The 27757-nt window shown below is 44.6% G+C and overlaps 1 protein-coding gene across 1 annotated transcript; it reads left to right on the top strand.

Annotated features, from left to right (window-relative positions):
* Positions 1-590: 590 nt before the first annotated feature.
* LOC309537812 (acetyl-coenzyme A synthetase 2-like, mitochondrial) lies at positions 591-27609 on the top strand. The gene is made up of 14 exons (XM_082232920.1): positions 591-1240; positions 3437-3533; positions 4728-4927; positions 5815-5990; positions 9065-9217; positions 13242-13389; positions 14321-14458; positions 15195-15287; positions 16010-16122; positions 17254-17380; positions 18097-18224; positions 19120-19183; positions 21193-21314; positions 27075-27609. The coding sequence occupies exons 1-14, from the start codon at positions 937-939 to the stop codon at positions 27249-27251; spliced, it is 2040 nt and encodes a 679-aa protein (XP_082089046.1). The 5' UTR covers positions 591-936; the 3' UTR covers positions 27252-27609.
* The last annotated feature ends 148 nt before the right edge of the window (positions 27610-27757 follow it).

Here is a 27757-nt window from a genome sequence, read left to right as displayed (position 1 = left end):
TCTGCATCTGGCAAGGAATCCCTGCCCATCTTCTGTAGATCTCCTGCGCAAGGGATTGTGGGAACTGTCCTAGGTCACATGATTGTTCATATAGGAGCAGTGGGCCTGTTCACTGTTGTGCCACTTGCCCCAGAAAGACCATCCAACACATTGCAGGGGATGTTCAGCGGTTGTAGGCAAACTATCATTCAGGGAAACATGCCTGCTGTTATTGGTCTTGTCATTGAGAAAACTGTGATAAATTTCCAAGAAACCCCTGGGTTTCCTGGAAAAACACAGCACCAAAGCTATTGCGACAGGGGAATTTAATGTTTGTGCTGGAAAAGCGAGTGCAGAAATATAAGGAATAAACTGGACTAGGGGCCTCTTTTTCCTTTTATCAGGAACTGGCACACTGCAATCTACATGTTACATACCCCAGTGCATGCTGTACTTCAAAAGCAGATTATTTTTTTCCCCGTAATCCTGTGACCCCGTATCTATTGCAGAGTAGTTACTAGAAGAGGAATGCAACACAGTGTGAGCCAACACAGTCGAGTCTGGATAAATTGTGGCTATGCATACAACTAACAGCCATAACTGGCTTCAGTACAGGAGGAGATTCAGATTAGCATGAAGGTTATTCCAGTTGGACATTCCTAAAGCCCACCCCCTACTCCTCCCTTCAAAGAGATTGAATTTCCTTTGCATATTTTCTTTGGAAGAGGAGCAGTAGATGTGTGGTTGGTTGTTTCTTTTTCAGGAAGAGAGTGGAACGCTCTGTTGAGCTCTCTTTCTCAACGTGGATTTACAGTTTGGTGACCGAGGAGCAAATGAGCCTACATCTCTCCGTGGGAGGGAAAAGACGCCACGTTTTCCAAACCTAGGATTTATGCTTAGAGAAGAAGACGCTTGGCTTGGCTGAGGGACAGGGGGTTTCTCTTGTACCCCAGGATCATGGCCTGGCTGTTTGCTAGAAATTGTTTTGCAGAAATTGCCCCTGGAGGCAAATGGTCCTCTTACATATTCAGAGCGTGGAGCAAAGGGGCTCTAACTGCATACATGCCAGAGGCCACCTCTTTTCCTGGACCAAAGGACCACCATGGGTTGTACCAGGTATCTGTGGAACAAACAGATGCATTCTGGGGAGCACTAGGGAGAAGCCGGCTTCTGTGGATCAATCCTTTTCATTCTGTCAGTAACTGTAACCTGCAGCAGGGCCACCTGACGTGGTTCCTTGGAGGGCAGCTGAATGTAGCAGGTAAGGAGAAAACCTGCTGTTCTTTTTTTCCTTCTGCCTGTAGGGGGGGAATTCTAACTTCCGTAGACTGGATCCTTTTTTTAAATTATCCAGTATAAACACCGTATAGATGTGGGTGGCGCTGTGAGTTAAACCACAGAGCCTAGGACTTGCCGATCAGAAGGTCGGCGGTTCGAATCCCCGCGACGTGGTGAGCCCCCGTTGCTCGGTCCCTGCTCCTGCCAACCTAGCAGTTCAAAAGCACGTCAAAGTGCAAGTAGATAAATAGGTACCACTCCGGCGGGAAGGTAAACGGCGTTTCTGTGTGCTGCTCTGGTTCGCCAGAAGCGGCTTAGTCATGCTGGCCACATGACCCGGAAGCTGTCTGCGGACAAACGCCGGCTCTCTCGGCCTATAGAGCAAGATGAGCGCTGCAACCCCAGAGTCAGTCACGACTGGACCTAATGGTCAGGGGTCCCTTTACCTTTACCTATAAACATTCCTAGCTAACATTTCTCAGACTGGCTTACCGCACAGGGTTGTTGTGAGAAGAGAATGGGGGAAGCTATCCATGCTGTCCTGGCCTCTTTGGGGAAAGAATAGGATAAAAATAAATGTGACAATAATAATATAATGTACAGAAAAACAATAACCTTAAGGTGAGATTCATTGCCTTGTTGCTTTGTTCCAGATCTGGGATTTATTTTATTTCTTATAGATTAGACCATAATCTACTGACTTTGGGGTAAAAGTTCTGTCCAAATCTTCTTGCAGTGTGCCTGGTTTTTGCACCCTGCAAGTTTAACATGCTGGGGTTCGAATGGTCACATTCCAGTCACACCAAATTTGAGTCCAGGGAGCTCAGACTGACTAGAAGAGAACCACAATATAATCAAATAATAAGTGGAAGCATCATGCAAGCATGTGGTTCACACCGTGTAAAATGTGTGGTGGGAACTATCTGGCTTCCCAAAGCGCACTAATGGATAAAATTGTTTATTTGTTCAAGTATGTGGCTGTTCTGTTGCCTATTGTACACCAAATATTTTCCATTTTAGCGTTCTAAGATTTAGGGTGCAACAATCGGCCACATCTTTGTTTAAGAATTCTTCTGGGACAAGATATTGCCCAATTCTTTTGAGTTACCACACTATCTATTATTTATTTATTTCATTAAATTTATATACCGCTTAGTTGTTGTTGTTTTTTAAAGGGAAAAAACCCCTCAAAGCGACTTACAAAATAATCTAGCCTGGTGCTGTATCAAGTACCCAGGATTCTATATCCTGACTGACAATGGTCTCCCAGGTGCTAGTCCAGCACTCTAAACACTATACCACACTGGCTCTGTTGAAGGGTAGAATATATATATATTTAAAATAACTAAGAAAAAGGAGATTGTAAAGTGGCAGAAATTGAGACTTTGTGAGCAGTAACCCACACCTAAATTGACATAAACTGTGAAACGCTATCTATGACTTGCTGAGCGCCAAATTGTCTCACATTGTACCAAATAGCTGATTATTCAGCTGTGTTCATTGCCTTAATAACTGCTGTAGAGAGACTGGGGATTAAGAAATGAATCTGAGTGTCTAGTAAACAGAAGCGTATTTGAAATGTAATGGCCTGGTGGCATTGAACCTTGCTTTCCTCTACAATTTCAGATGGGCAAAATGAGCAACTGATGTAGTATGAGTTGTGAAACGAAATAATACAAGCTGTACAGCTAATCTATTACAGGATGTACAATCTACAAAGGTTGTGCAACTGATGTGTTTTGGGCTGTGCAAATAATTAACTTGGGATGTACAGCTTTGACTTCTGCATATTGATAATAGGTTGTGCAATTGACCTTAGGCAGTGTAGTTGACACAGGGCAAGTGCTACCTGCACAATCTACTGTACAATTTGTTACAAATCAGCTGCAAAATTGTCACTCAGCAATCTGATGATGGCCAGTCTGTTCTTGTACATTTATGGACTACTTAATATCGATAATTCCAGTACTTTTATGTATTAATAATATTTATTAAGCTTTTGTATATGCAGGAAACCACTCAGAGTGCCTGGGGCAATAACAACACTATTATTATTATTATTATTATTATTATTATTATTATTATTATTATTATTATTATTAAACTATCCACTTTCTCCATAACATGGAATAAACTGCAGACACCTGAGCCTGTCATTAATGAGCATCTTCTCTTTTAGTCAACTGTTTGGATAGACATGTCCACAAAGCCCCCAATAAAGTTGCCCTGATCTGGGAGAAAGATGAGCCTGGGCAAGAGGAACGGATTACATACAGGTAATTGCTTGCCTTTTTGCACACCCAGGCAAGGGAGGGGAAGCTGCATTTAAAAACTATACGGTTTTCTAATACGTGTGGACAGCATTCATCTGGAGAAAATGCCACAATGCAGTCAGTTTATAGTCCCCATTCCATAATGTTAAGCACAGCCTGCAAGTTGCAATGCTGTTCTGTGTCTTAATATCAGAGCTCAAATTTCAGTATATAAAGTGATACTTTTGAGGGATGGGCAACCTGTGGCCCTCAGGGCCGTCTTAAGCATATCCGGTCTCGTGGTGCAAAGATCCCTTCTGTGCCCCCCCCCTTCCCAGAGTGGTCGACCTTTTCCCAAGCCTCTGCGGGGATCACTCTCCTCCCGCGGAGGCTTGGGAGGCAAGCTGCATGCCCACCAGCCATATGGTTGACGGGGCGCAGTTGGCGGGCGTGCAGGGAAAGGGGAGGCCGCTGGCAAAGCTGCACAGCTCCTCCACTCACTGGGACACCCCTGAGAGGCCGGCGCCCTGGCGCAACGCGCCACTAAGCCCAATAGGAAAGACGGCTTTGGTGGCCCTCCAGATGTTGCTAGACTCCAGCTGCCATCAGAGCAGGGCTACTCCAGTGTGGTGTAGTGGTTAAGAGCAGTAGACTCGTAATCTGGGGAACCGGGTTCGCGTCTCCGCTCCTCCACATGCAGCTGCTGGGTGACCTTGGCGCAACATCTGGGGGTTAGGGTTAGGGGGCGCAAATCCCCGGGTTAGGGGGCACAAATCCCCGGGTTAGGGGGCACAGATTACTTGCCTTGCCCCGGGTGCTGACAACCCACGCTACACCACTGTCTGAAGTCTCTCAGCCCCACTCACCTCACAGAGTGTTTGTTGTGGGGGAGGAAGGGAAAGGAGAATGTTAGCCGCTTTGAGACTCCTTTGGGTAGTGATAAAGCAGGATATCAAATCCAAACTCTTCTTCTTCTTCTGTTTTATACCAAGAAAAAAAAAGTTCCCTCTAGCCTAGTATGGCATTAGCCTTCCAGATCTTTCTTATTCCTCTTACTTTTGATGGAAGATGCAAGGGAGTCACTGCTAAAGCTCATAAATGTGGTGCTCTGTAGTTATTGTCCTTAACATGATTCAGAAGAGACTGGTGGGTTTGTTTGTTTTTTTTTGGTTTTTTAAAAAGAGGGCGTCTAAGCAACCAGGTGTTTTCTTTGGACAGAGAATTGCTAGAGATGACATGCCGCCTTGGAAACACCTTGAAGCGACATGGAGTGAAGAAAGGTGACCGAGTCACCATTTACATGCCCCCGTGTCCGATGGCTGTGGCAAGTATGTTAGCTTGTGCCCGAATTGGAGCAATACACACAGTGGTATTTGCTGGATTCAGTTCCGTTGCATTGGCTGACAGGATCCATGACGGTAAGAGCCTCCTTCGCTGAGGACTGTACACGTCCTTTTCTTCATTTTTCTTTTACTAACTTTATATATAGCCTCAGGGACCAACTGAGCGTGCAGAAATAGTGATTTATATGCAAATATTTCTCCCGTAAATGTTCTCCTACCAAAAGTCCTTCTGTATTAGAGCACTCCGTCCTCCATTCTTCATGGAAAGAAAAGTATGGAAAGGGGTGTCTTAAAAAAAAATATCATTTTAATCATGATACTCTTTCCCTCCCTTCTCCTGCGTTGTAATCTTCCAAGCCAAGCCTGATCCCAACAGCACTGCAGAGCGCATGGCAGGCTGTGGAATTACTTTATAACAAAGCACGGTTGTGGAGGAATACCTACCAGCATCAAGAAGGGATTTTCTAGAGGAAGGAATTCACCCCCTATATATGAAGTACTTGAGCTGGGAAGAAAGTGTAAAAAAGAAGTAAAGGACCCCTGGACAGTTAAGTCCAGTCAAAGGCGACTATGGAGTTGTGGTACTTATCTTACTTTCAGGCCGAGGGAGCCGGCATTTGTCCACTGACAGCTTTCTGGGTCATGTGACCAGCATGACTAAACCGCTTCTGGTGCAATGGAACACCATGATGGAAACTAAAGTCCGCAGAAATGCCGTTTACCTTCCCGCGACAGCGGTACCTATTTATCTAATTGCTCTGGCGTGCTTTCAAACTGCTAGATTGGCAGGAGCTGGGACAGAGCAACGGGAGCTCACTCTGTTGCAGGGATTCGAGCCGCCTACCTTCTGATTGGCAAGCCCAAGAGGCCCCGTGGTTTAGGCCACAGCGCCAACCGCGTCTCATGCAGGGGGAAAGGGTACAGTATGTTGCATCTGTACTGTTTTCTTTCATCTTCTCCAGCTCAGTCTGAAACAGTGATCACAGTGAACCAAGGCTTGCGAGGGGGCAAGTTGGTTGAGCTAAAGCAGACAGTGGACGAGGCTCTCAAATTGTGTCCAAAGGTGAAGCGGGTTTTTGTTTCAAGGAGGACTGATAAGAAGGTGCCCATGTCAGGCCTGGATCTACTGCTGGAGGAGGTGAGAACCAATGCCCCTCTCATAGGCTGTATTTGAACATCATTGGTGGCTCCATAAGCCATAGTTTATGTATGCCATAAGCTATAGATAAGCACTGGGGCCGCCTGCTCCTCTCATGCCTCTCTTCTCCTCCTCCTTCCCGCCAGCACATAACAGCATGGCAGGAGTGTCATTCACATTAAAATAACATTTGAAATACATACGTATTAGGATTTCAGTAACAGTGAAAACTAGAACAGTAGAATATGTAATAGAAAACCAGCATAAATTGAAAGACTGAAACGTTTAAGGTCCATTTAAGAATAATAAGGAAGGGAGCCAGGTAAACCTGCTATGGAAGAGCATTCTGTGAGGATGGGACCAGCACACAAAAGGCCCTGCCTCTCATGAGCTCATATATCCTACTGGCAGACATATGACTGATGGTTCCTACATATAATACATTTCTGAAGCGGCTGCCAAACATCGAGGGGGGGGGGGAACCCACTATTTAAGCCTTCTTACATCCATTACATCCATAGCAAAATGCGAGGGAGATAGTGAAAGATACAGGAAATTGAATGCAGATTTCCAAAGAACAGCAAGGAGAGACAAGAAGGCCTTCTTAAACGAGCAATGCAAAGAAATAGAGGAAAGCAACAGAATGGGAAGAACCAGAGATCTGTTCAAGAAAATTGGAAATATGAAAGGAACATTTCGTACAAAGATTACCATAATAAAGGACAAAAGTGGTAAAGATCTAACTGAAGCAGAAGACATCAAGAAGAGGTGGCAAGAATACACAGAGGAATTATACCAGAAAGATATGGATGTCTCATACACCCCAGATAGTGTGGTTGCTGACCTTGAGCCAGACATCCTGGAGAGTGAAGTCAAATGGGCCTTAGAAAGCACTGCAAATAACAAGGCCAGTGGAAGTGATGGTATTCCAGCTGAACTGTTTAAAATTTTAAAAGATGATGCTGTTAAGGTGCTACACTCAATATGCCAGCAAGTTTGGAAAACTCAGCAGTGGCCAGAGGATTGGAGAAGATCAGTCTACATTCCAATCCCAAAGAAAGGCAGTGCCAAAGAATGCTCCAACTACCGCACAATTTCACTCATTTCACATGCTAGCAAGGTTATGCTTAAAATTCTACAAGGAAGGCTCAAGCAGTATGTGGACCGAGAACTCCCAGAAGTGCAAGCTGGATTTAGAAGAGGCAGAGGAACCAGAGACCAAATTGCAAACATGCGCTGGATTATGGAGAAAGCCAGAGAGTTCCAGAAAGACATCTACTTCTGCTTCATTGACTATGCAAAAGCCTTTGACTGTGTTGACCACAGCAAACTATGGCAAGTTCTTAAAGAAATGGGAGTGCCTGATCACCTCATCTGTCTCCTGCGAAATCTCTATGTGGGACAAGAAGCTACAGTTAGAACTGGATATGGAACAACTGATTGGTTCCAAATTGGGAAAGGAGTACGGCAAGGCTGTATATTGTCTCCCTGCTTATTTAACTTATATGCAGAATTCATCATGCGAAAGGCTGGGCTGGATGAATCCCAAACCGGAATTAAGATTGCCGGAAGAAATATCAACAACCTCAGATATGCAGATGACACAACCTTGATGGCAGAAAGTGAAGAGGAATTAAAGAACCTTTTAATGAGGGTGAAAGAGGAGAGCGCAAAATATGGTCTGAAGCTCAACATCAAAAAAACGAAGATCATGGCCACTGGGCCCATCACCTCCTGGCAAATAGATGGGGAAGAAATGGAGGCAGTGAGAGATTTTACTTTCTTGGGCTCCATGATCAGTGCAGATGGTGACAGCAGTCACGAAATTAAAAGACGCCTGCTCCTTGGGAGAAAGGCGATGGCAAACCTAGACAACATCTTAAAAAGCAGAGACATCACCTTGCCAACAAAGGTCCGTATAGTAAAAGCCATGGTTTTCCCAGTAGTGATGTATGGAAGTGAGAGCTGGACCATAAAGAAGGCTGATCGCCGAAGAATTGATGCTTTTGAATTATGGTGCTGGAGGAGACTCTTGAGAGTCCCATGGACTGCAAGAAGATCAAACCTCTCCATTCTGAAGGAAATCAGCCCTGAGTGCTCACTGGAAGGACAGATCGTGAAGCTGAGGCTCCAATACTTTGGCCACCTCATGAGAAGAGAGGACTCCCTGGAAAAGACCCTGATGTTGGGAAAGATGGAGGGCACAAGGAGAAGGGGACGACAGAGAATGAGATGGTTGGATGGTGTTCTTGAAGCTACTAGCATGAGTTTGATCAAACTGCGGGAGGCAGTGGAGGACAGAAGTGCCTGGCGTGCTCTGGTCCATGGGGTCACGAAGAGTCGGACACGACTAAACGACTAAACAACAACAACAACATCCATTACTGAGATGTTATTGAGGAAGATGCAGAGGAATCTTTAGGAATCTGCATTAGGATCATCAACTTTTTTTTTTATAAAGGTGCCGATAGCAGCTTCACCCTTTGGAGTGAGATTTTAGCAGTAGGGGAGGGGTATTTAATCCTGCTTGCACAGTTACCTGGTTAAAATTCCCCGCCCCCCCAAAGAAAAGCTCCATTTGTTTCTACAGAAATAGAACAATAAGGTAGAAATGGTGTGGTAGTGTCAAACTAGACAAGATGCTAAATATGTAAGTTGCAATAACATCTGCTTTTAAAAGCATATAGAAGACATGGGGTCTCTTTTCGTTATTTTTATGGGGATGGGCCATAGCTTAGCGGCAGAGCATCTGGCCAGTTGGTGTGTAGACAATGGCCCAATGGTCTGACTGCATAAGACAGCTTTCTATGTTTCTACCCATATCAGTAGGAGCGATGGAGGCTATACTTGTGGAGCTAATATACTGCCAAGCCTCTTTCTTCAGCCATGAGAATTTGAGATATGCTTAAAAAAAACCCCAAAGCTTGGGGCAGTGGGGATGTGTGTGTGGAAAAGGTGGGCCCAGTCCCACTAAGTTTCCTTATTAATTTGGCCCTTGGTGCAGGGGGAAGTGAAGGAGGTCTGGGGACTGTGAAGAGAGCCTACTGAGAGAGCTTCTCTGCTTCCTGTGACAGGAGATGATGAAGGAGGACGTGACCTGTGAGCCTGCTGCCTTGGAGAGTGAAGATTTACTGTTCCTCCTCTACACTTCAGGAAGTACTGGGAAACCCAAAGGACTGGTCCACACCCAGGCAGGTTATTTGCTGTACGCTGCCATCACCCACAAGGTAAGTACCCACAAACGTACAGAGCAGAGATATCCCGTAACTTCACAGAGGACAATTAAACCCTGCTAACCTGCCATGTCATATTTCCTTCTATGCATCTGCTACCGGAGAGCCGCACAGGAGCTGCCGGCTATAATTTACTCCTCTCTAAGGGAGAATCTGGCTGGTCACAGGCTCAACAGCAACTAAGGTGACAGCAGACCCAAAGCCAGGCACAGCGAGCAGCCTCAATCAAAACTGGTGTCTCACCACGATGAACGCTGTGTAGACGCTTCGGGGAACATGTTTATTTGACTTACGGAGTTCAAATCAATTTCGGTACAGATACAGACTGGGAAAGAGCTATGCTTAAAAGGCTTCTTGGATGATGAAAGTCTTCAGTAGGTGCCAAAAAGGCAACAGAGACATTACCTGTCTAATGTTTTAGGGGATGGATTTTCAAAGGGTAGGTGCCATAACACTAATGGAACACCACCTGGTGGAATGTTCTGTCCCATGAGACTAGGGCCCTACAGGATTTAACCTCCTTCTGTCGGGCCTGTAAGACAGAGCTATTCTGCTTGGCCTTTAATTTGAATTCAGCCTGATCTTTTATTTCCCTTCCTTCCCCCTCCCCTTTTATGAAGTTTAAAGGTAAAGGTAAAGGTACCCCTGCCCGAAAGGGCCAGTCTTGACAGACTCTGGGGTTTGTGCGCCCATCTCACTCAAGGGCCGGGGGCCAGTGCTGTCCGGAGACACTTCCGGGTCACGTGGCCAGTGTGACAAAGCTGCATCTGGCAAGCCAGCGCAGCACACGGAACACCGTTTACCTTCCCGCTGGTAAGCGGTACCTATTTATCTACTTGCACCCGGGGGTGCTTTTGAACTGCTAGGTTGGCAGGCGCTGGGACCGAGCAGCGGGAGCGCACCCCGCCGCGGGGATTCGAACCGCCGACCTTTCGATCGGCAAGCCCTAGGTGCTGAGGCTTTTACCCACAGCGCCACCCGCGTCCCACTTTATGTAGTTTACCCACAGCTAATTCTTCCCTGGTCTCCCCTGGTCTCCTTGCTGGTCTCCTCGCTGGCCCAAGTAGGACCAATTCAGCCAGCTAGCCCTGGGGATTATCTAATGCTTATTTCCCCTAAATTGATTTTTGAATTTTATTGTTATTCATGTTTTTATACTGTATTTTAAGCTGCTTTTATAATTAAGTCGTTTAAATTTGTTGTTAGCTGCCCTGAGCCCTGTTTTTGAAATGGGAAGGGCAGGGTATAAATAAATAAATAAAAAATTTATTATTATTATTATTATTATTATTGACTCCGTTCTTGTATGGTGTGACGTGGACCTCCTAATAAGTTGGTATATATAGGCAGCCCTCACAGTGATTGACTCAGGTATGTAAGAAATGAGTCAGCATTTCACGTATCTGTATAGGACTTTTTACACCAAAACCAAGACTTTGAACTGACAGTAGCCTGGTCAGCCAATGCATTTATTTTGACAGCAGGGTAACGTGTTGGTGATATCCTGCCCAAAGAGCAATTAAGCTCTTGCATTTCCCACCAGCTACAGCTTCTGGACCAACCTCAAGGGAGAGCCCCACAAGGAGCGCATTGCAGTAATCCTGCCTGGAAGTTACCAATCTCAGGATTTCACGGTCCAGAAGCAGCCATATCTGTTTTACCAGTCAAAGCTGGTAAAAGGCACTCCTAGCCACTGAGGTCACCTGGGCCTCCAGGGACAAAGATGGAGCCAGGAGCATCCTTAGAGTACAAATGTGCTCTTTCAGGGGCAGTACAACCCCACCTAAAGCAAACAGCTCAACAATTATCCAGACTGTAGAGTTACCTTTTCTAGGGAAAATCTATTTAGTTTTTTAAAAGGTTGCCAATAACTTGTTTGAAATTAGAATCATAGCATCATAGAATTGCAGAGTTGGAAGGTAACCTAAAGATCATCTGGTCCAACCCCCTGCTATGCAGAAATAGGCAGCTGTCCAATTTGAGGATCGAACCTGCAGCCTTGGCACTATCAGCACCACACTCTACCAACAGCCTGTTTGCAGTATTAAGTCCTCATTACAGATGCACTCTAAATCCTACTGCATTCAGTGGAGCTGGCTGCCAGGTCAGGGTGTAGAGAATTGCAAAAGTATAGACCAGATCTAGACACGTCTATCAAAAGTCATTCTCACTGTATTCAGCGGGGCCTATTCCCAAGTAAGTGTGCATAGGAGTGTAGCCTTTCTCGGGAAGCCTGATCCCAGGTTTACACATTAATATAACCGATAATGGGATTTAATTCTGATTAAATATAGTCAGTTCAGACTGAGAATCAAGTGAATTTATCATCAGAAGTTACAGTTTTACCACTTCTATCTGCAATTCTTTGGCACAGGACATAGGAGAAGGCATCTGTGCAATATGTTACTTTGAGGCTACTCTGTGATTTGGTTCATCCATCTCCTAATGTATTATTTTTTAAAGGGAAATGCAGACATTAGTGGCTATAAATTTGATTTCAGGAGCTGTGCTGGGGAAGGAATACTCAACCCTTTTTTTTTTAATGGCTACTATTGCAAAGAAAATCCTCCCTGCTGCTTCTGCCCTGACAGGTTCTCATAAAACGGAGGGGAATAGTTTTGCTCAGAAAAATGGCTCATAGGGAAAGGGTTGAGCATTCATCCAGTGTTCAAATGTGTGGTGCCCAAACTTACATTTTCCTGGAAATGAAAAACAAAAAAAGTTGGAATATTGGTCACAGAGCTTCCAAATGCCTTTGAAAACCACAAGATCGGATTGCAGTGGATTTCTGCTTTTTTTCCCCTCCCTGCTGGAAGCAGCGCTCTTGGTGGTGTCTTCACAATGAAGCAACCCAGAGAATGGCAAGTTTCCATTGCAAACATGCTGACCCACACTCCTCAAATCTGCTCCTCTGGAATCCTCATCTGTCACCAGGAGGATGACATTGCTACAGCAACCCCAATAACAATAAGCTCAGAGAGTGGGGGGGGGGAGGGCACAGGGTATTGTTTTACATAACAGCTGCAGAAGCAAAAGCCAAAAAACTTAGAGAGGATGAATTTGATAATGATCTGGTTTAAAAGAAGGCAGGAAGTGAAACAACAATAAATGGACACAATAAAATTAAGTTTTGCCAAGTGGATCATCAGCCATCCAGTCCAGTTGTTGCTGAATATGCTGTAACTCTATTTTGCTCCAGGGCAGTATTAAAAAGCCAGCCACATTTATAGCCAGGAGACTGAGCAACAAAAATTGCAACAAGCTCTGAAATGATGATTGTTGGTTACAGCAAGGAACAATCAGGAGCACGATGTTAAGGTTGCAGTCACCTCTCTAGATGCCCCATACATATGATGGCAGGCGTGGGGCAGATGAGTGTGGTTTGGGGGAAATGGCCTCATGAGCCAGGCCTAATTAGGCTCAAAGACAGTGTTGTCCAACCCTGCTGTTGATAGAGCTGGTTTGCTGTGGCAAGCCATGCGTACCCATCGTTTGTTCAGCAGAGGAAGCAAGAATGTCTCCTCCAGGCCTGGAGAGCATTTCTTGAATTTCTAATTGTAATTACAAGCTATGTAAAGGATGGAAGGACTTGGTTGGATCATTTTAAAGCAACGAGGGTGTTACAACTCTGGATAAAACAAGCATGGCCAGCAGGCTAAGCCACTTTTGCCACTACTGAGACTGATAATTGCTATGAACACCACTGCACCCAAACATTTGGTTTTTCCATTTTGTTCTTCCATGACATTGCTTCCCATTGGGCTTGTTCACACAATGCTTTTTGAAAGAAGTATCTGTCTCTTGGCACCATACAGTATTAGAAAAGTTTGTTTTACTCTAAACATGTCCGGCCAGAGATATTAAAGGGAAGAAAAACAGGAAGTATGAATGTTGGCAAGTTTTCCAGCACAGAAACAGTACCCCAACTATAGATAACTTTTACCCAACAGATGTTATGTAAACTCGTTGGGTGGGGAGGAAGTTGTTCTCATTTCTTACATCGCTTGCTTTCCTGCAGTATGTGTTTGACTACCATGATGGAGATGTCTTTGGCTGCATTGCAGACATTGGCTGGATCACAGGGCACAGCTATGTGGTATATGGCCCTTTGTGCAACGGAGGAACCACAGTCCTTTTTGAGAGCACTCCAGTGTACCCGAATCCAGGTAAAAAACAAAACAAAACAGTAGACACAATAAATGGCTGTGGACAAGGCTGTTAATGTATGGAAGGGATGGCCAGCTGTTGCCTTAAAGTGAAGTTGCCTTTGTAAAACCCCACTTCTTAGCTCTACCTTTGCCAATAAATACATTAATCAAGGTGCTGCCAATTTTTTTGCTCTGTTTCATTTGTAAGAAAAAGGAGCAATGAGTCACTCTGCATACATATACTACCAGAGGTTGCATCCCATCTTCCTTCCCTCACCAACCTTGCTTGCCCTCCATGCCCTGCCAAACCTCACCCCATTGCCAACGCTTCCCCCTCCCTTTACATTTGGACAATCTGCTCCCTTTACAACAACGCTCCAAAAAAGCCCCCTGTGGCTCACCTGGGCCGCTTGCCTGGGCAACCCACCTGCATCTCTGTCCTCCTGTTCCCTCTTCTTCACCAGATTCCTCCTGGCCTCACCTGAGTAGCCTGTCTGCTCACCTGCCCATGTGTCCACCCAACCATGGGAGTGGTCAATTTTTAAATTAAATGAATAAAAGCTTCTGTGGTATTTTTTTTTAGAATTTTTTTTTTTAGGTGGGTCACAGTGAACAGTCGGAGCGGTCAGTAAAACAAAAATTGAACGATTTATTAATTTTAATTATTGGGGGGGGGGCATGGAAGACCAAAAAAGCCCTTTGGTATCACAGTGAGGGACCTAGATAAGGAGAACCAGATAGTGGGGGCCAGATGCAGCCCAAGGATCATGGATTAGATAAAGAAGTGGTTGTCAAGTTAAAGAGAGGCCAAAGTGGCCTGTTTAGAATTATACTTGTTCATGTCAAGTTGAGCTTCACGTGCTTGAAAAATACAACAAAGCATGGCTAATTCAAACACAGGGGATAATGACTACTTCCTGAGGTAACTGGTTTCATCTTTTTATTTCAGGACGTTACTGGGAAACTGTGGAGAGGTTAAAGATAAATCAGTTCTATGGAGCCCCTACAGCTATTCGCCTACTGCTTAGATACGGGGATGATTGGGTAAAGAAATATGACAGATCTTCCCTCAAAATCCTTGGATCAGGTAGCTATTGCACTGGATCTTTGCACTCCTATTTGTGGCAAAGCCACATAAAAGAATAACTAAGTTTACATATTTGGTCCAATATTTCGCAGGAGGTGGATTGATGGAATCTGTGGTGCCATCAGGTCAGGACTTTGGGGCAGAGGTCCAAGGCAGACTTGAGTAGGAGGGCCCCAAACACATTGGAGCTTATCATACTTTGAAGTACCTGCAGTAATCCACATGGCCATCTAAAGAGCTCCTCACCCAAGACTATTCAAGTCCAGAGCCTAAAATTACACAACACCTCTGTTGGGTGGAATGTGGAAATGATCAGACAGATCCAAATATATTTATATGCCACAGTGGTATCTCGGGTTACAGACGCTTCAGGTTACAGACACTTCAGGTTATAGACTCTGCTAACCCAGAAATAGTACCTCGGGTTAAGAACTTTGCTTCAGGATGAGAACAGAAATTATGTGGCGGTGGTGCGGTGGCAGCGGGAGGCCCCATTAGCTAAAGTGGTACCTCAGGTTAAGAACAGTTTCAGGTTAAGAACGGACCTCCGGAATGAATTAACTTCTTAACCTGAGGTACCACTGTACTACTGCTTCATAGAGAATATATAAGGGAATGCAAAAAGGACTGGCTGACAAGAGATTTAATTTATTCCATTGGACAGGGTGTTGTGCCGTCTAAAGCTTGCAGGTGCTTCTTTCTTACAAGCTGTTTGCTTCTTTTCTTCCTCTTGCAGTGGGAGAACCTATCAACACAGAAGCATGGGAGTGGTACTTCAAAGTGGTCGGAGATGGACGGTGCCCTGTAGTTGATACCTGGTGGCAGACAGGTAGGAAGACTATCATTTTACACAACTTGTTAAGTAGGATCTGAAGAGAACCCGTGCAGTTTCAGTTATTTGCACATAGGGGTGTATTCAATCAATCAAGAAACTTGTCCCACAAAAGAAAAATGGATACAAAAACTTATGGAATATGCAGAAATGGCAAAACTTACTGGAAAAATAAGAAATCAAGATAGCAAACATTTTATAAAAGGATTGAAATGGTTTATTGAATATTTACAAACAAATTGTAAACAGATATGAACAGTGGCAGGATTATTGTAATAGCCTGCAGAGTATATATTTAAAGTAGATGAATAAATGAACAAATTAAGTTAATTTGGAGGTGCAGAAAATATTAAAAATAAATTTAAGGAACTGCAGAAAGAGGGGGAAGGAAGTCAAGTTTTGAAATGTTAAAATAACTGTAAAATTATTGAAATGTATAAACCATAAATGAATGAATGAATGAATGAATAAAATGAACGAAAGAAAGAAAGAAAGAAAGAAAGAAAGAAAGAAAGAAAGAAAGAAACCCGTCTTCTCCCAATGCTCCTTGTGAAGAGCAGTGGCTCAGGCCTTTCTTGACATTCTTAACACAGGAGAAGCATATTTGCCTTTTACATACAAAGAACTGGAGATCATACAAAGTAGAAATGTTTTCTTATTAGCAATTCTCTTACTGACCAGATTTCAAGGGTGTTGAAGTTTTGTTTTGTTTTGTTTAGAAACTGGAGGCATCTGTATTGCTCCCCGACCTTCAAACCCAGGTGATGAGATCCTTCCAGCCATGGCCATGAGACCATTCTTTGGCATCAAACCTTCCCTTTTGGATGACAAAGTAAATTTTAATCCTATCTATCTATCATTCATCTATCTATCTATCTGTCTGTCTGTCTGTCTGTCTGTCTATCTAATCATTCACTTTTATGTAAATTCTCAGTCATGTAAACAGCAATCAATATTAAAAACTAACACACACATTAGCAAGAATCTCAGTCTAATGTGGCTTGTAGGTCAAGATTTTTGGAAGGATCAAGCAGAATTCGAGATCAGGAATCTACCGTCAAGTTTTTATTCCCTACAGATTTTCCTATTTTGAGAGTTGTTCTGCACAATCTCTCCTCCCGATTTCTTGCATCCTTTGGGGGATTTTGGATGAATTTCTGATCATTTATGCCAAGGCAGTTTCTGTATTATTTGTCACAATCATGGCCACTGAACAGAAGCTAGGGTTGAACTGAAGAGGAAACAGATGTGGCTAATTTGAATCAATGAATCAATGAACTACAAAAGGCTCAAGAATTTTAAAAGATTAGACAATTACCACGGACGTGGGTGGTGCTGTGGGTTAAACCACAGAGCCTAGGACTTGCCGATCAGAAGGTCGGCGGTTTGAATCCCCGCGATGGAGTGAGCTCCTGTTGCTCGGTCCCTGTTCCTGCCAATCTAGCAGTTTGAAAGCATTCTCAAAGTGCAAGTAGATAAATAGGTACCACTCCGGCGGGAAGATAAACGGTGTTTCCGTGTGCTGCTCTGGTTCGCCAGAAGCGGCTTAGTCATGCTGGCCACATGACCCGGAAGCTGTACGCCGGCTCCCTCGGCCAATAAAGCGAGATGAGCGCCACAACCCCAGAGTCAGCCACGACTGGACCTAATGGTCAGGGGTCCCTTTACCTTTACCTTACCACGGAATAAGAGAAATTGATAACTAGGCTCCACTGCCAAAGAAGATTCACACACTGCAACGAGAAAACCCAAATCTTGTTATAAGAAGTATATTTTTGTGGAGGTGTTTCTAGATGTTTGTCCACAGACACAGAAGCTTGCTTTTAAAACAACCCCCCCCCCCGAAATGCTGAATTACAAGCTACTTCCTTGGTTGCACAGCATGAGCTAGATGTGCAGAATACGTTACATTGTAATTCATTCATTTATTTTTTAAGAGAACCCCATATTTCTTGTTTTCAAGGGAAAACTCTTAACACAGAATGATGTCTCGGGAGCACTTTGCATTTCTCAGGCATGGCCAGGCATGGCCAGGACCATTTTCAATGACCACCAGAGGTTCGTGGAGACCTACCTGACGCCTTACCCAGGTACAGAATTGTAGAGAGGGAAATGGAAAGGAGAGCAGTGAAGGGTTATTGCCATGGGTTCGAAGAAAGGGTTCTTTAGGGCATATGTATTCAAGAGGTTTGTAGAACCAGAGAAAACTAGGGTACAACTTCTTAGTCAAACTAAGGACACAACATCATTCATGTTATGTACTGAAGTTCTCACCCTGGGCCAGCAGGGGGATACTGTAGATAGTTATGCAAATAAGGGATCGAAAGTGACGTTCAGTGATTGGATAGTTTTAGAAAATTGTTACAGTTACGTTGTACTGGAGCTCTATATAAGCAGGCTGACTGAACCCTTCAGTTCAGTTCTGTTCTGGCCTCTGAATAAACGAGCTGTTTGAAGAATCGCTGTGTCGTCTGATATGTTCACCCACAACTTAACAATTCACCCAATCAGCAATTGCCTGAACAAGTTTTTAGAAGTAAATAGCAGGTACTTGGGGCCTGATCTGGATCCTGGCAAGGGTAGAGGGCCCCTCCCTGTCCCCTTGTGAAAGCGGATGAGTGGAGAACATACTGAACATGTACCTGTAGCTGCACATTGCAACAGAAGATCTGTTATGAAGAACAAGCTGTCTTTCAGTGAAGCTCCTCTCCCCATGGAAGAAACCCAGGATCCCCCAAGCTGGTTTAAAATCTATTGCCTTCAGCACGTTAGAAGTGAAAATGTTGTCTTGTTTTGATCCTCCCAGGATATTTTTTCACTGGGGATGGAGCGTATCGGACAAGCAAGGGATACTACCAGTTGACAGGCCGCCTGGATGATGTCATCAACATCAGTGGGCACAGGCTGGGCACGGCTGAGATAGAAGACGTTGTGGTAAGAAATTGTGTCATGTCTATAGAGAGTTTACTAGGTCTCACAGAAGCAGCAGTTGTCACAGTAGTCTCTGCCATGTCTTAGTAGCAGCCTACGAAAATGGGCATGTGCTACAAGTTGGCAGCTGCCACTAGCTGCTGCAGGACTGACGCCTGCAAGTTGTATGATGACTTGCCACTCCTTTTACTTTGCCAACGGTCCTCCAGCATTGATTCTGAGCAAGGCAGGGAGGGGATGACAGTAATTGAGAAGGCAAAACAAATTTGATAACCAGAAGGATGTAAATGAATGTCTCCATTTTTATTTATTTGGTAAACTAAACAGTGAATCCCAGTTGCAGAATCTGTGATTTCTACTCACAGAATTCAGCAGGTGCTGGAATCTCAAATGCCTCAACTAATAATTTACTGAAGTCACCTCAGGGAGACTTTAGTGTTCTGCTAAAATGAGCTTAGAAGAAAAGGTCCTGAACTACAAGACTTCAGAAGCGATGTCACAGCATTGTTAGTTACCAAAGTATACCCATGATTGCTTCTCTTCTCAGTTGGACCACATTGATTTTCTGAAGATGTCATCTCACACAGTACCTCATTCCCTGGTAGTATTCTTTGCTTGAGAGCATCTTCAGCTTAATATTCTGACTTACCCTATATTTTTGTCCTATAGCATAAACATTCAGAGGTGGTACTTGGTCCCTTTTTACAACTGGTGTATCTTATCTGTATTAACAGTGATAAATAGCAAAGTGGGGACTGGGCCTATCACAGCCTTTTACCCTGTCAGGAGCAAGGCCAGAGCTCAGGGATGGTGGGAGTTGTAGTCCAACATCTGGGGACCCACAGGTTGAGAACTGCTGCTTTAAGTGAATCTTACCACAGACCTGCCTGTGTTTCAGAATAAGCACGGGGCAGTGGCAGAATCAGCTGTGATTGGATTTCCTCACAAGATCAAAGGAGAAGGTGAGAAATTCAAGTCTAGCTGCTATTGCTTACACCCCCTTGAGTGGCTCTCCAGTGGGATTTTTCTTTTGCATGTTTACTGCATTATTGGGAAGGGTAAACGGGTGCAACCTAGCAGTTCGAAAGCACGTCAAAGTGCAAGTAGATAAATAGGTACTGCTCCGGCGGGAAGGTAAACGGCATTTCCGTGCTCTGCTCTGGTTCGCCAGAAGCAGCTTAGTCCTGCTGGCCACATGACCCGGAAGCTGTACGCCAGCTCCCTCGGCCAATAAAGCGAGATGAGCACCGCAACCCCAGAGTCGGCCACAACTGGACCTAATGGTCAGGGGTCCCTTTACCTTTACCTAAACAGGAGCAAAGAGAAGGATTCACTCACAGCATTCACACAGGAACTTCTAATGGTAGCTGGAGTGAGTGCCTGCTTAAATCTATTCCTGGGGTTCCAAGCCTTTGGGGACAGGGGCCCGACTGGTCTGTGAACATTCAAGCATTCCATGGCATGGCTGTGGATTTGTGGTGTAAGATGGGTGACAGCAGACCATTGTATCAAAAATTCATACGGCTCTTCAGTCGCAATTTATATTGCTGTTCTTATTTCTTATACTGTATTTTACTGTACTGCAGCTTGAATTCTATATACAAAAATTCCTTCCAGTAGAACCTTAAAGACCAACTAAGTTAGTTCTTGGTATGAGCTTTCGTGTGCATGCACACGAAAGCTCATACCAAGAACTAACTTAGTTGGTCTTTAAGGTGCTACTGGAAGGAATTTTTTTATTTTGACTATGGCAGACCAACACGGCTACCTATCTGTAACTTGAATTCTATATGGAATTCAAGTTGCAAAACAACACAACTTATAATAAATAAAAGCAATTAAAAATCACACAGCTTCTAGCACAATTGCTGCAACAGGGAGGAAAAAAAAGGGGGGGAGTGGTCCTCCAAGGCCCTACTTAATTTTCAAGTGGTCCGTGGGGAAAAAAGTTTGGGAACCACTGATCCAGTTTATTCAAGCCTTGACAGGGAGAAGTGACAGAGACCAGCTGTTGAAAAGATGTGCTGTGGGCCAGGGAAGGATGGCGAGAACAGAGGAAAAGAATGTACTGTAGCCCAAAGCTCCCAGACTTCTATCTGCATGTCTGCAGAGGCCTATTTTATTATACAGAGCACATAAGATCTTGCAACACAAACCTGAACTGTTTTTTAACAGCACAAAATAATAAATAAATAAATAAATAAATAAATAAGGAAGATAATTACACCCCTCTCTTCTTTTTATTATTTATTATTTATCTATGTATTCATTTATTTATTTATTTTTTATTATTTACAAGCAACTGCCCTCTTGCGCACGATCAGCGCCACGTGCTCCTGCTAACACACATGACCAAAACGACACTGAAAGGGGGTGGAATGGGGCAGAAATCTCTGCTTGTGCACGTCTTGGTGATGCGCACAAGTGGCCTGGAACAGAAGCCTTGCGTGAGTGGGAATTCCCCTGTATTAAATTTATAAACCGCCCTTCATCCAAAGATCTCAGCGTGGTTCACAAGAAAAAATGCAAATGCATCACTCACAGTTGCGTGCATATATATATTTTAAATCGCATGGGACAAATCAACAAGAGACTGGGTCAGCAATTAAAACAAAGTCACAAAACCAAATAAAAGGGATTGCATATTGAAGCCTCCTTGCAGCATGCATCTTACTTTGGCATGGAAGTAATTGCTGAAGCTCCCGGCCACGTGAATCCACATTGAAACTTTCCCCCCTGGAAACTGGAGTGTGGCGCTTATGACATTACCTTCGCTACATGAGTAGCAGCTGCTTGGCAGGAGGTGCCGTTCTGCAAAAAGTAATACCCGAAGGGGCTTTTCATTTCCATTTTACTGACACCAGGAGATGGCAGAGAGTTATGACAGGAGTAGAAGCAGCAGAGTCCGCTTTGGCAGGCACCTCTACGCTTGCTGATGGCGCATCCTTCTCCTGGCTTCCTCTTTCCACAGGTGCCTATGCATTCATTGTGCTGAAGAAGGGCTCTAATCTCTCTCAAGAGAGCCTGGTCTCCGAGCTTCGAGGGCTCGTCTCAAAAGAAATTGCAAAGTATGCAGCACCGGAATATATTCAGGTAACAATCTGAGCGATTTTCCTCTTCCGCACATTTCCATCACTTTGCGGTATGTTCAGAGAGGGATTTAAGGTGATTGTTCCATCAGGAAAGTTTTTAATGTGTGATCCAGCCCAGATAGGTGGGATACAAATAATAAATTATTATTATTATCAGCGCACACATTTCAGCTTCCCAGAAGGAACCCCCCCCCCTTCTCAGCACCCTGTGCAGAGTTTTTGGGGCTGCCCCGACCACCCAAGAGCCAATTTGGGTGTTGCACTAACGGAAGCCTTTGTGCAGGCTTCCACTAGTGGGACGAGTTAGTTGAATCTAGCTGAGGGCAGGATCTAAGGTGAGAAGCATACAAACCAGCTGTATAACCACTGCAGTAATATTTCTAAATATTTTTTAAAATGGGCTAAAGTATTCAGATCCTTCCATTCCCACTGTTGGTTTCCTCTAGTACAGCAGCAATAGCCACATTAAGGATCTTGTGGGTTCCAAGAGTGCCTTTAGGATGCATCCGTTCCCTTCCAACATGCCCTGCATGCATTTCATGTTATGAGAGCAAATACATGTGTGTAGACTGCCTTGAGCATATTTTACTACATATGCTTGAATTTATATCCCACCCTTCCTCCTGGGACCTTAGGGTGGCATGGTTATTTATTGACTTCTCTCTCCCCCTTTTTAATTGTCACAACCACCTTGTGCTATGCTTAGGCTTGGAGATAGTGGCTAGCCAAGGATGTTTCATGGCCAAGTGGGGATTTGAATTTGGATCTTTCCATTATTAAGTCTGGCACTGCACTAGCCTGGGCTCACTCTGACACATAGCATGATAGCTCCTAAAAGCCTAATTTGCCTCAGTTCCAAATACAGTCGTATCTTGGAAGTTGAACGCAATCCGCCAGAGTTTGCAGGGCAGCAGTTGAAGAAGGAGCAAAAAGGGTTTTCTTGTGTGTGTGTGTTTCTTTGTGGCTAATTAGCAGTTTTCCCTGTGTAAAGGTCAGAGGGGGCAGGTTTTCTGTTGAGGCAGGGGATTAGCTGTGGGAGGAGCTTATCAGAGTTTGCAGGGCAGCGGCGCGCCTAGCGGCGCGCGCAATTATACCTGTCTTTTAGATTTAGGGGAGCTAGTCTCAAACGTTTGTTGGGGGAGACCTAGGTTTTTTTTGTGGGGGAAGTTATTTGTCCCGTCTTCAAGCTTTTTATGATGGAGGACCTCTGTAGCCAACCCCAACGACACGATCTCAAGATGGAAGGGGAGGGAACAGCTGCAGTCGCCTGCGATTCCTGCGCAATGTTTGCCATCTTGCCAAAGGTTGCAGGCAGCTTTACCTGCAGCAATTGCATGTTGATTGCCCTTTTAAAAGACAAAGTCCAGCAACTGGAGGAACGTGTAGCTACGCTCCAAAGAATTAGAGAGCTGGAGCTCTTCTTGGAAGCAACAGAGCACACCGTCCCCACCAAGGAGGAGACAGGGGACTCCCCTGAGAAGGAGGATAGTTCACCATCACAGGAGCCAGATATATGGAGAAACATGACTCAAAGAAGTAGGAGGCCCAGGGTTCACTCTGATTGTTTAGAAATACACAATCGCTTTGAGGTCCTCTCCCCTAGCATGGAAGACGAAGAGCAGACTCCATTTGAGGATCTCTCCCTCATTACAGTCCATCAGGTATATGAAGACGAGCAGCAAAGTCAGTCCTCAGGGAATGTGCAGGCGACCTTGGAACGGACAGCTCACGGAAGAACCCCGACCAAACCTAAGAGGAGGCGTGTAGTCGTGATAGGGGATTCCCTACTGAGGGGAACAGAAGCAGTGATCTGTGGGCCTGACAAGATGTCTCGGGAAGTGTGCTGTCTCCCCGGGGCTAAGATCCAAGATGTAACTGAACGACTGCAAGGAATCATAAAACCCACTGACAAATACCCCTTCCTCTTGGTTCATGTGGGAACCAATGACACTGCAAGCAATAGCCTCCAGAAGATCAAAAGAGACTACGAGGCTCTCGGCAGGAAATTGAAGCAACTAAATGCACAAATTGTCATCTCGTCTGTCCTCCCAGTTGAACGACGTGGCCCAGGGAGAGAGGGGAAAATAGTGGAAGTGAACAGTTGGCTTCGCAAATGGTGTAAACAGGAACGGTTTGGATTCTTAGATCACGGACTGCAGTTTCTTGAAGATGGACTTCTGGCAAGTGATGGGCTGCACCTCACAACGGTTGGGAGAAATGTTTTTGCCAAAAATCTCAGAAACCTCATCAGGAGGGCTTTAAACTGACTAATATGGGGGAGGGAGACAGTGCTCCTGAAGGTAGGAGCCTATCAATTAATGAAGATGATCATCCAAATGTCATAGACCAAATGGAGCAAACAGCACGCGGACCTAGTGGTGGGAGGAAAAAATCCTTAAATAAGAGACACGGGGGAAGGATTAATGGACTTCAATGTCTGTACACTAATGCGCAAAGCATGGGAAATAAACAAGATGAGCTTGAGCTCTTGGTACAGCAAACTAAATATGACATAATAGGCATCACTGAAACCTGGTGGGATAAGTCCCACGATTGGAATGTAATAATGGGGGGATACAATCTATTTCAGAGAAACAGACCAGACAAGAAAGGAGGAGGAGTGGCGTTATATGTCAGGGATGTGTATACCTGTGAAGAGATCTAAGATTTAGAACCTCAAAGCCAAAGTGAGAGCATTTGGGTCAAAATTAAGGGAGAGAAGAATAACAGAGACCTCATTGTGGGAGTTTACTATAGATCCCCAAGCCAAACGGAGGACATAGATGATGCCTTCCTGGAACAGATGGCCAAGCATGCAAAAGGAAGGGAGATAGTAGTAATGGGGGACTTCAATTACCCGGATATTTGTTGGACGTCAAACTCAGCCAAGAGCATAAGGTCAAACAGATTCCTCACTGGCCTTGCAGACAACTTCATTGTCCAGAAAGTGGGAGAAGCAACAAGAGGAACAGCCATTTTAGATCTGGTCCTAACCAATGTTGATGACCTGGTTAGTGGGGTAGATGTGGAAGGATCATTAGGCGCGAGTGATCATGCTCTTCTGAAGTTTACTATACAGCGGAAAGGAGCAGCCAAGCATACTAGGACTCAATTTCTTGACTTTAAGAAAGCCGACTTCATAAAACTTAGGGAAGTGCTGGGTGAGATCCCATGGACAGCAATACTAAAAGGAAAGGGAGTTCATGATGGCTGGGAGTTTGTTAAGAGGGAGATAGTAAAAGCACAACGTCAGGCAATACCAGTGAGACGGAAACATGGAAGGTGCCTAAAGAAGCCAGGGTGGCTATCTAAAGAACTTTTAACTGAATTAAGATTAAAAAAGGATGTGTACAAAAAATGGAAAAGGGGGGAAACCACCAAAGAGGAATTCAAACAAATAGCCAGCACGTGTAGACACAAAGTCAGAAAAGCTAAAGCACAGAATGAACTCAGGCTTGCTAGAGAGGTTAAAAGCAACAAAAAAGTCTTTTATGGGTATGTTCGTAGCAAAAGGAAGAACAAAGAAACAGTGGGGTCACTCAGAGGAGAAGATGGTGAAATGCAAACAGGGGACACAGAAAGGGCTGAACTCCTCAATGCCTTCTTTGCCTCAGTCTTCTCCGATAAAGAAAACAATGCCCGACCTGAAAAATTTGGAGCAAATGATTCAGCAAAGGAAGCACAGCCCAGAATAACTAAGGAGATAGTACAAGAATATTTGGCTAGTTTAGATGTATTCAAGTCTCCAGGGCCAGATGAACTGCATCCAAGAGTATTAAAAGAACTGGCAGATGTGATCTCAGAACCACTGGCAGTCATCTTTGAGAATTCCTGGAGAACAGGCGAAGTCCCGACAGACTGGAGGAGGGCAAATGTTGTCCCTATTTACAAAAAGGGGAAAAGAGAGGACCCAAATAATTACCGCCCAGTCAGTCTGACATCAATACCAGGGAAGATTCTGGAGCAGATCATTAAGCAAACAGTCTGTGAGCACCTAGAAAGGAATGCTGTGATCACCAATAGTCAGCATGGATTTCTGAAAAATAAGTCATGTCAGACTAACCTGATCTCGTTTTTTGACAGAATTACAAGCCTGGTAGATGAAGGGAACGCAGTGGATGTAGCCTACCTTGATTTCAGCAAGGCATTTGACAAGGTGCCCCATGATAATCTTGTAAAGAAGCTGGTAAAATGCGGTCTTGACTATGCTACCACTCAGTGGATTTGTAACTGGCTGACTGACCGAACCCAAAGGGTGCTCATCAATGGTTCCTCTTCATCCTGGAGAAGAGTGACTAGTGGGGTGCCACAGGGTTCTGTCTTGGGCCCGGTCTTATTCAACATCTTTATCAACGACTTGGATGATGGACTCAAGGGCATCCTGATCAAATTTGCGGATGACACCAAACTGGGAGGGGTGGCTAACACCCCAGAGGACAGGATCACACTTCAAAACGACCTTGACAGATTAGAGAACTGGGCCAAAACAAACAAGATGAATTTTAACAGGGAGAAATGTAAAGTATTGCACTTGGGCAAAAAAAATGAGAGGCACAAATACAAGATGGGTGACACCTGGCTTGAGAGCAGTACATGTGAAAAGGATCTAGGAGTCTTGGTTGACCACAAACTTGACATGAGCCAACAGTGTGACGCGGCAGCTAAAAAAGCCAATGCAATTCTGGGCTGCATCAATAGGAGTATAGCATCTAGATCAAGGGAAGTAATAGTGCCACTGTATTCTGCTCTGGTCAGACCACACCTGGAGTACTGTGTCCAGTTCTGGGCACCACAATTCAAGAAGGACACTGACAAACTGGAACGTGTCCAGAGGAGGGCAACCAAAATGGTCAAAGGCCTGGAAACGATGCCTTATGAGGAACGGCTAAGGGAGCTGGGCATGTTTAGCCTGGAGAAGAGGAGGTTAAGGGGTGATATGATAGCCATGTTCAAATATATAAAAGGATGTCACATAGAGGAGGGAGAAAGGTTGTTTTCTGCTGCTCCAGAGAAGCGGACACGGAGCAATGGATCCAAACTACAAGAAAGAAGATTCCACCTAAACATTAGGAAGAACTTCCTGACAGTAAGAGCTGTTCGACAGTGGAATTTGCTGCCAAGGAGTGTGGTGGAGTCTCCTACTTTGGAGGTCTTTAAGCAGAGGCTTGACAACCATATGTCAGGAGTGCTCTGATGGTGTTTCCTGCTTGGCAGGGGGTTGGACTCGATGGCCCTTGTGGTCTCTTCCAACTCTATGATTCTATGATTCTATGATTCTAGTTCGACTTCCAAAATGGAAGTCAGTTCGACTTCCAAAATGTTTGAAAACCGAATTGTGGCTTCTGATTGGCTGCAGGAAGCTCCTGCAGCCAGTCAGAAGCCATAGAAGCCCCATCAGACATTTGGGTTCCAAAACAACGTTCATAAACCACAACAATACTTCCAGGCTTGCAGTGTTCAGGAACCAAAACGTCCGAGTTCCAGGGTGTTCAGGATTCAAGTTACGACTGTACTGCCTTCTATGAGCTGGCCAAATTGCTGCTGCTCTAAAGCTAGGATTCCTTTCGAAGGGCAATGAGCAAGATGAGGGTTGAGGGATTGCCCTGAGGAACTAGTGGGAGGAGCATAGCTGCAGCAGAGTTCCAGATGCAAACGTACGTGTACGTGTGTGTGTTTGACTTCAAGTACATTTCACTTTCTCAGGTTAATGTCAGCAATGTACACTTCTCAGCCTTGCTCTAACCCTCGTTTTCTGGTTCAGGTCACTCAACGTCTGCCCAAGACTCGCTCAGGGAAGATTATGAGGCGAGTTTTGAAGAAGATTGTAGAAAACAAAGGAGATGAGCTGGGAGATCTGACAACCTTGGATGATCATGAGGCAGTGAAAGACATCATTGAGGGACACAAGCAGATTCAGAAGCAACAGCAGGGGCGGTAGCTCAAATGCTCTCTCAACAGCCTCAGAAAGAGAGTATATTGCAAGTAGCAGCGATTCCACATTCATTATCCCTTTCAGAAGAGGAAGGGGGTTTATTCACTGTGAATGAAATAATTCCAAAGCAACCATCAAAAAAACATCATTTTCCAAGACGGGGAAAGATTGTGCTTATTAAGGCTGGACACAAAGTCTCTTCCCTCCCTCCCTCCCTCTGAAGGTCTTCCAGCTGTGTATGGATTCCAAGGCTTATGTACTGTAGCAGAAAGCTGGGGGTTTTACTTTTTTTGCAGCCAAAGTCTGCAGTGAAGAATCTCCAAACCAAATAAACTTCAAGTTAAAAAGAAAATTCACACTGGAACAGATCTGCAAGTCTGTCTACTTTACTCCAGGTTCTGGGAGGCGGGAAACACTCGGTTTTCGCCACTTGAAGCACTCATTGGGCAGGTAGTTAAAAGGAGAGAGGAGGCGGCGGTACGGATGTATGAATAGAGAAAAGTATACAGAAT

Source organism: Podarcis vaucheri (assembly GCF_965113315.1).
Source record: "Podarcis vaucheri genome assembly, chromosome: 1".
Lineage (NCBI taxonomy): Eukaryota > Metazoa > Chordata > Lepidosauria > Squamata > Lacertidae > Podarcis > Podarcis vaucheri.
This window is presented reverse-complemented; position numbering and strand designations above follow the sequence as displayed.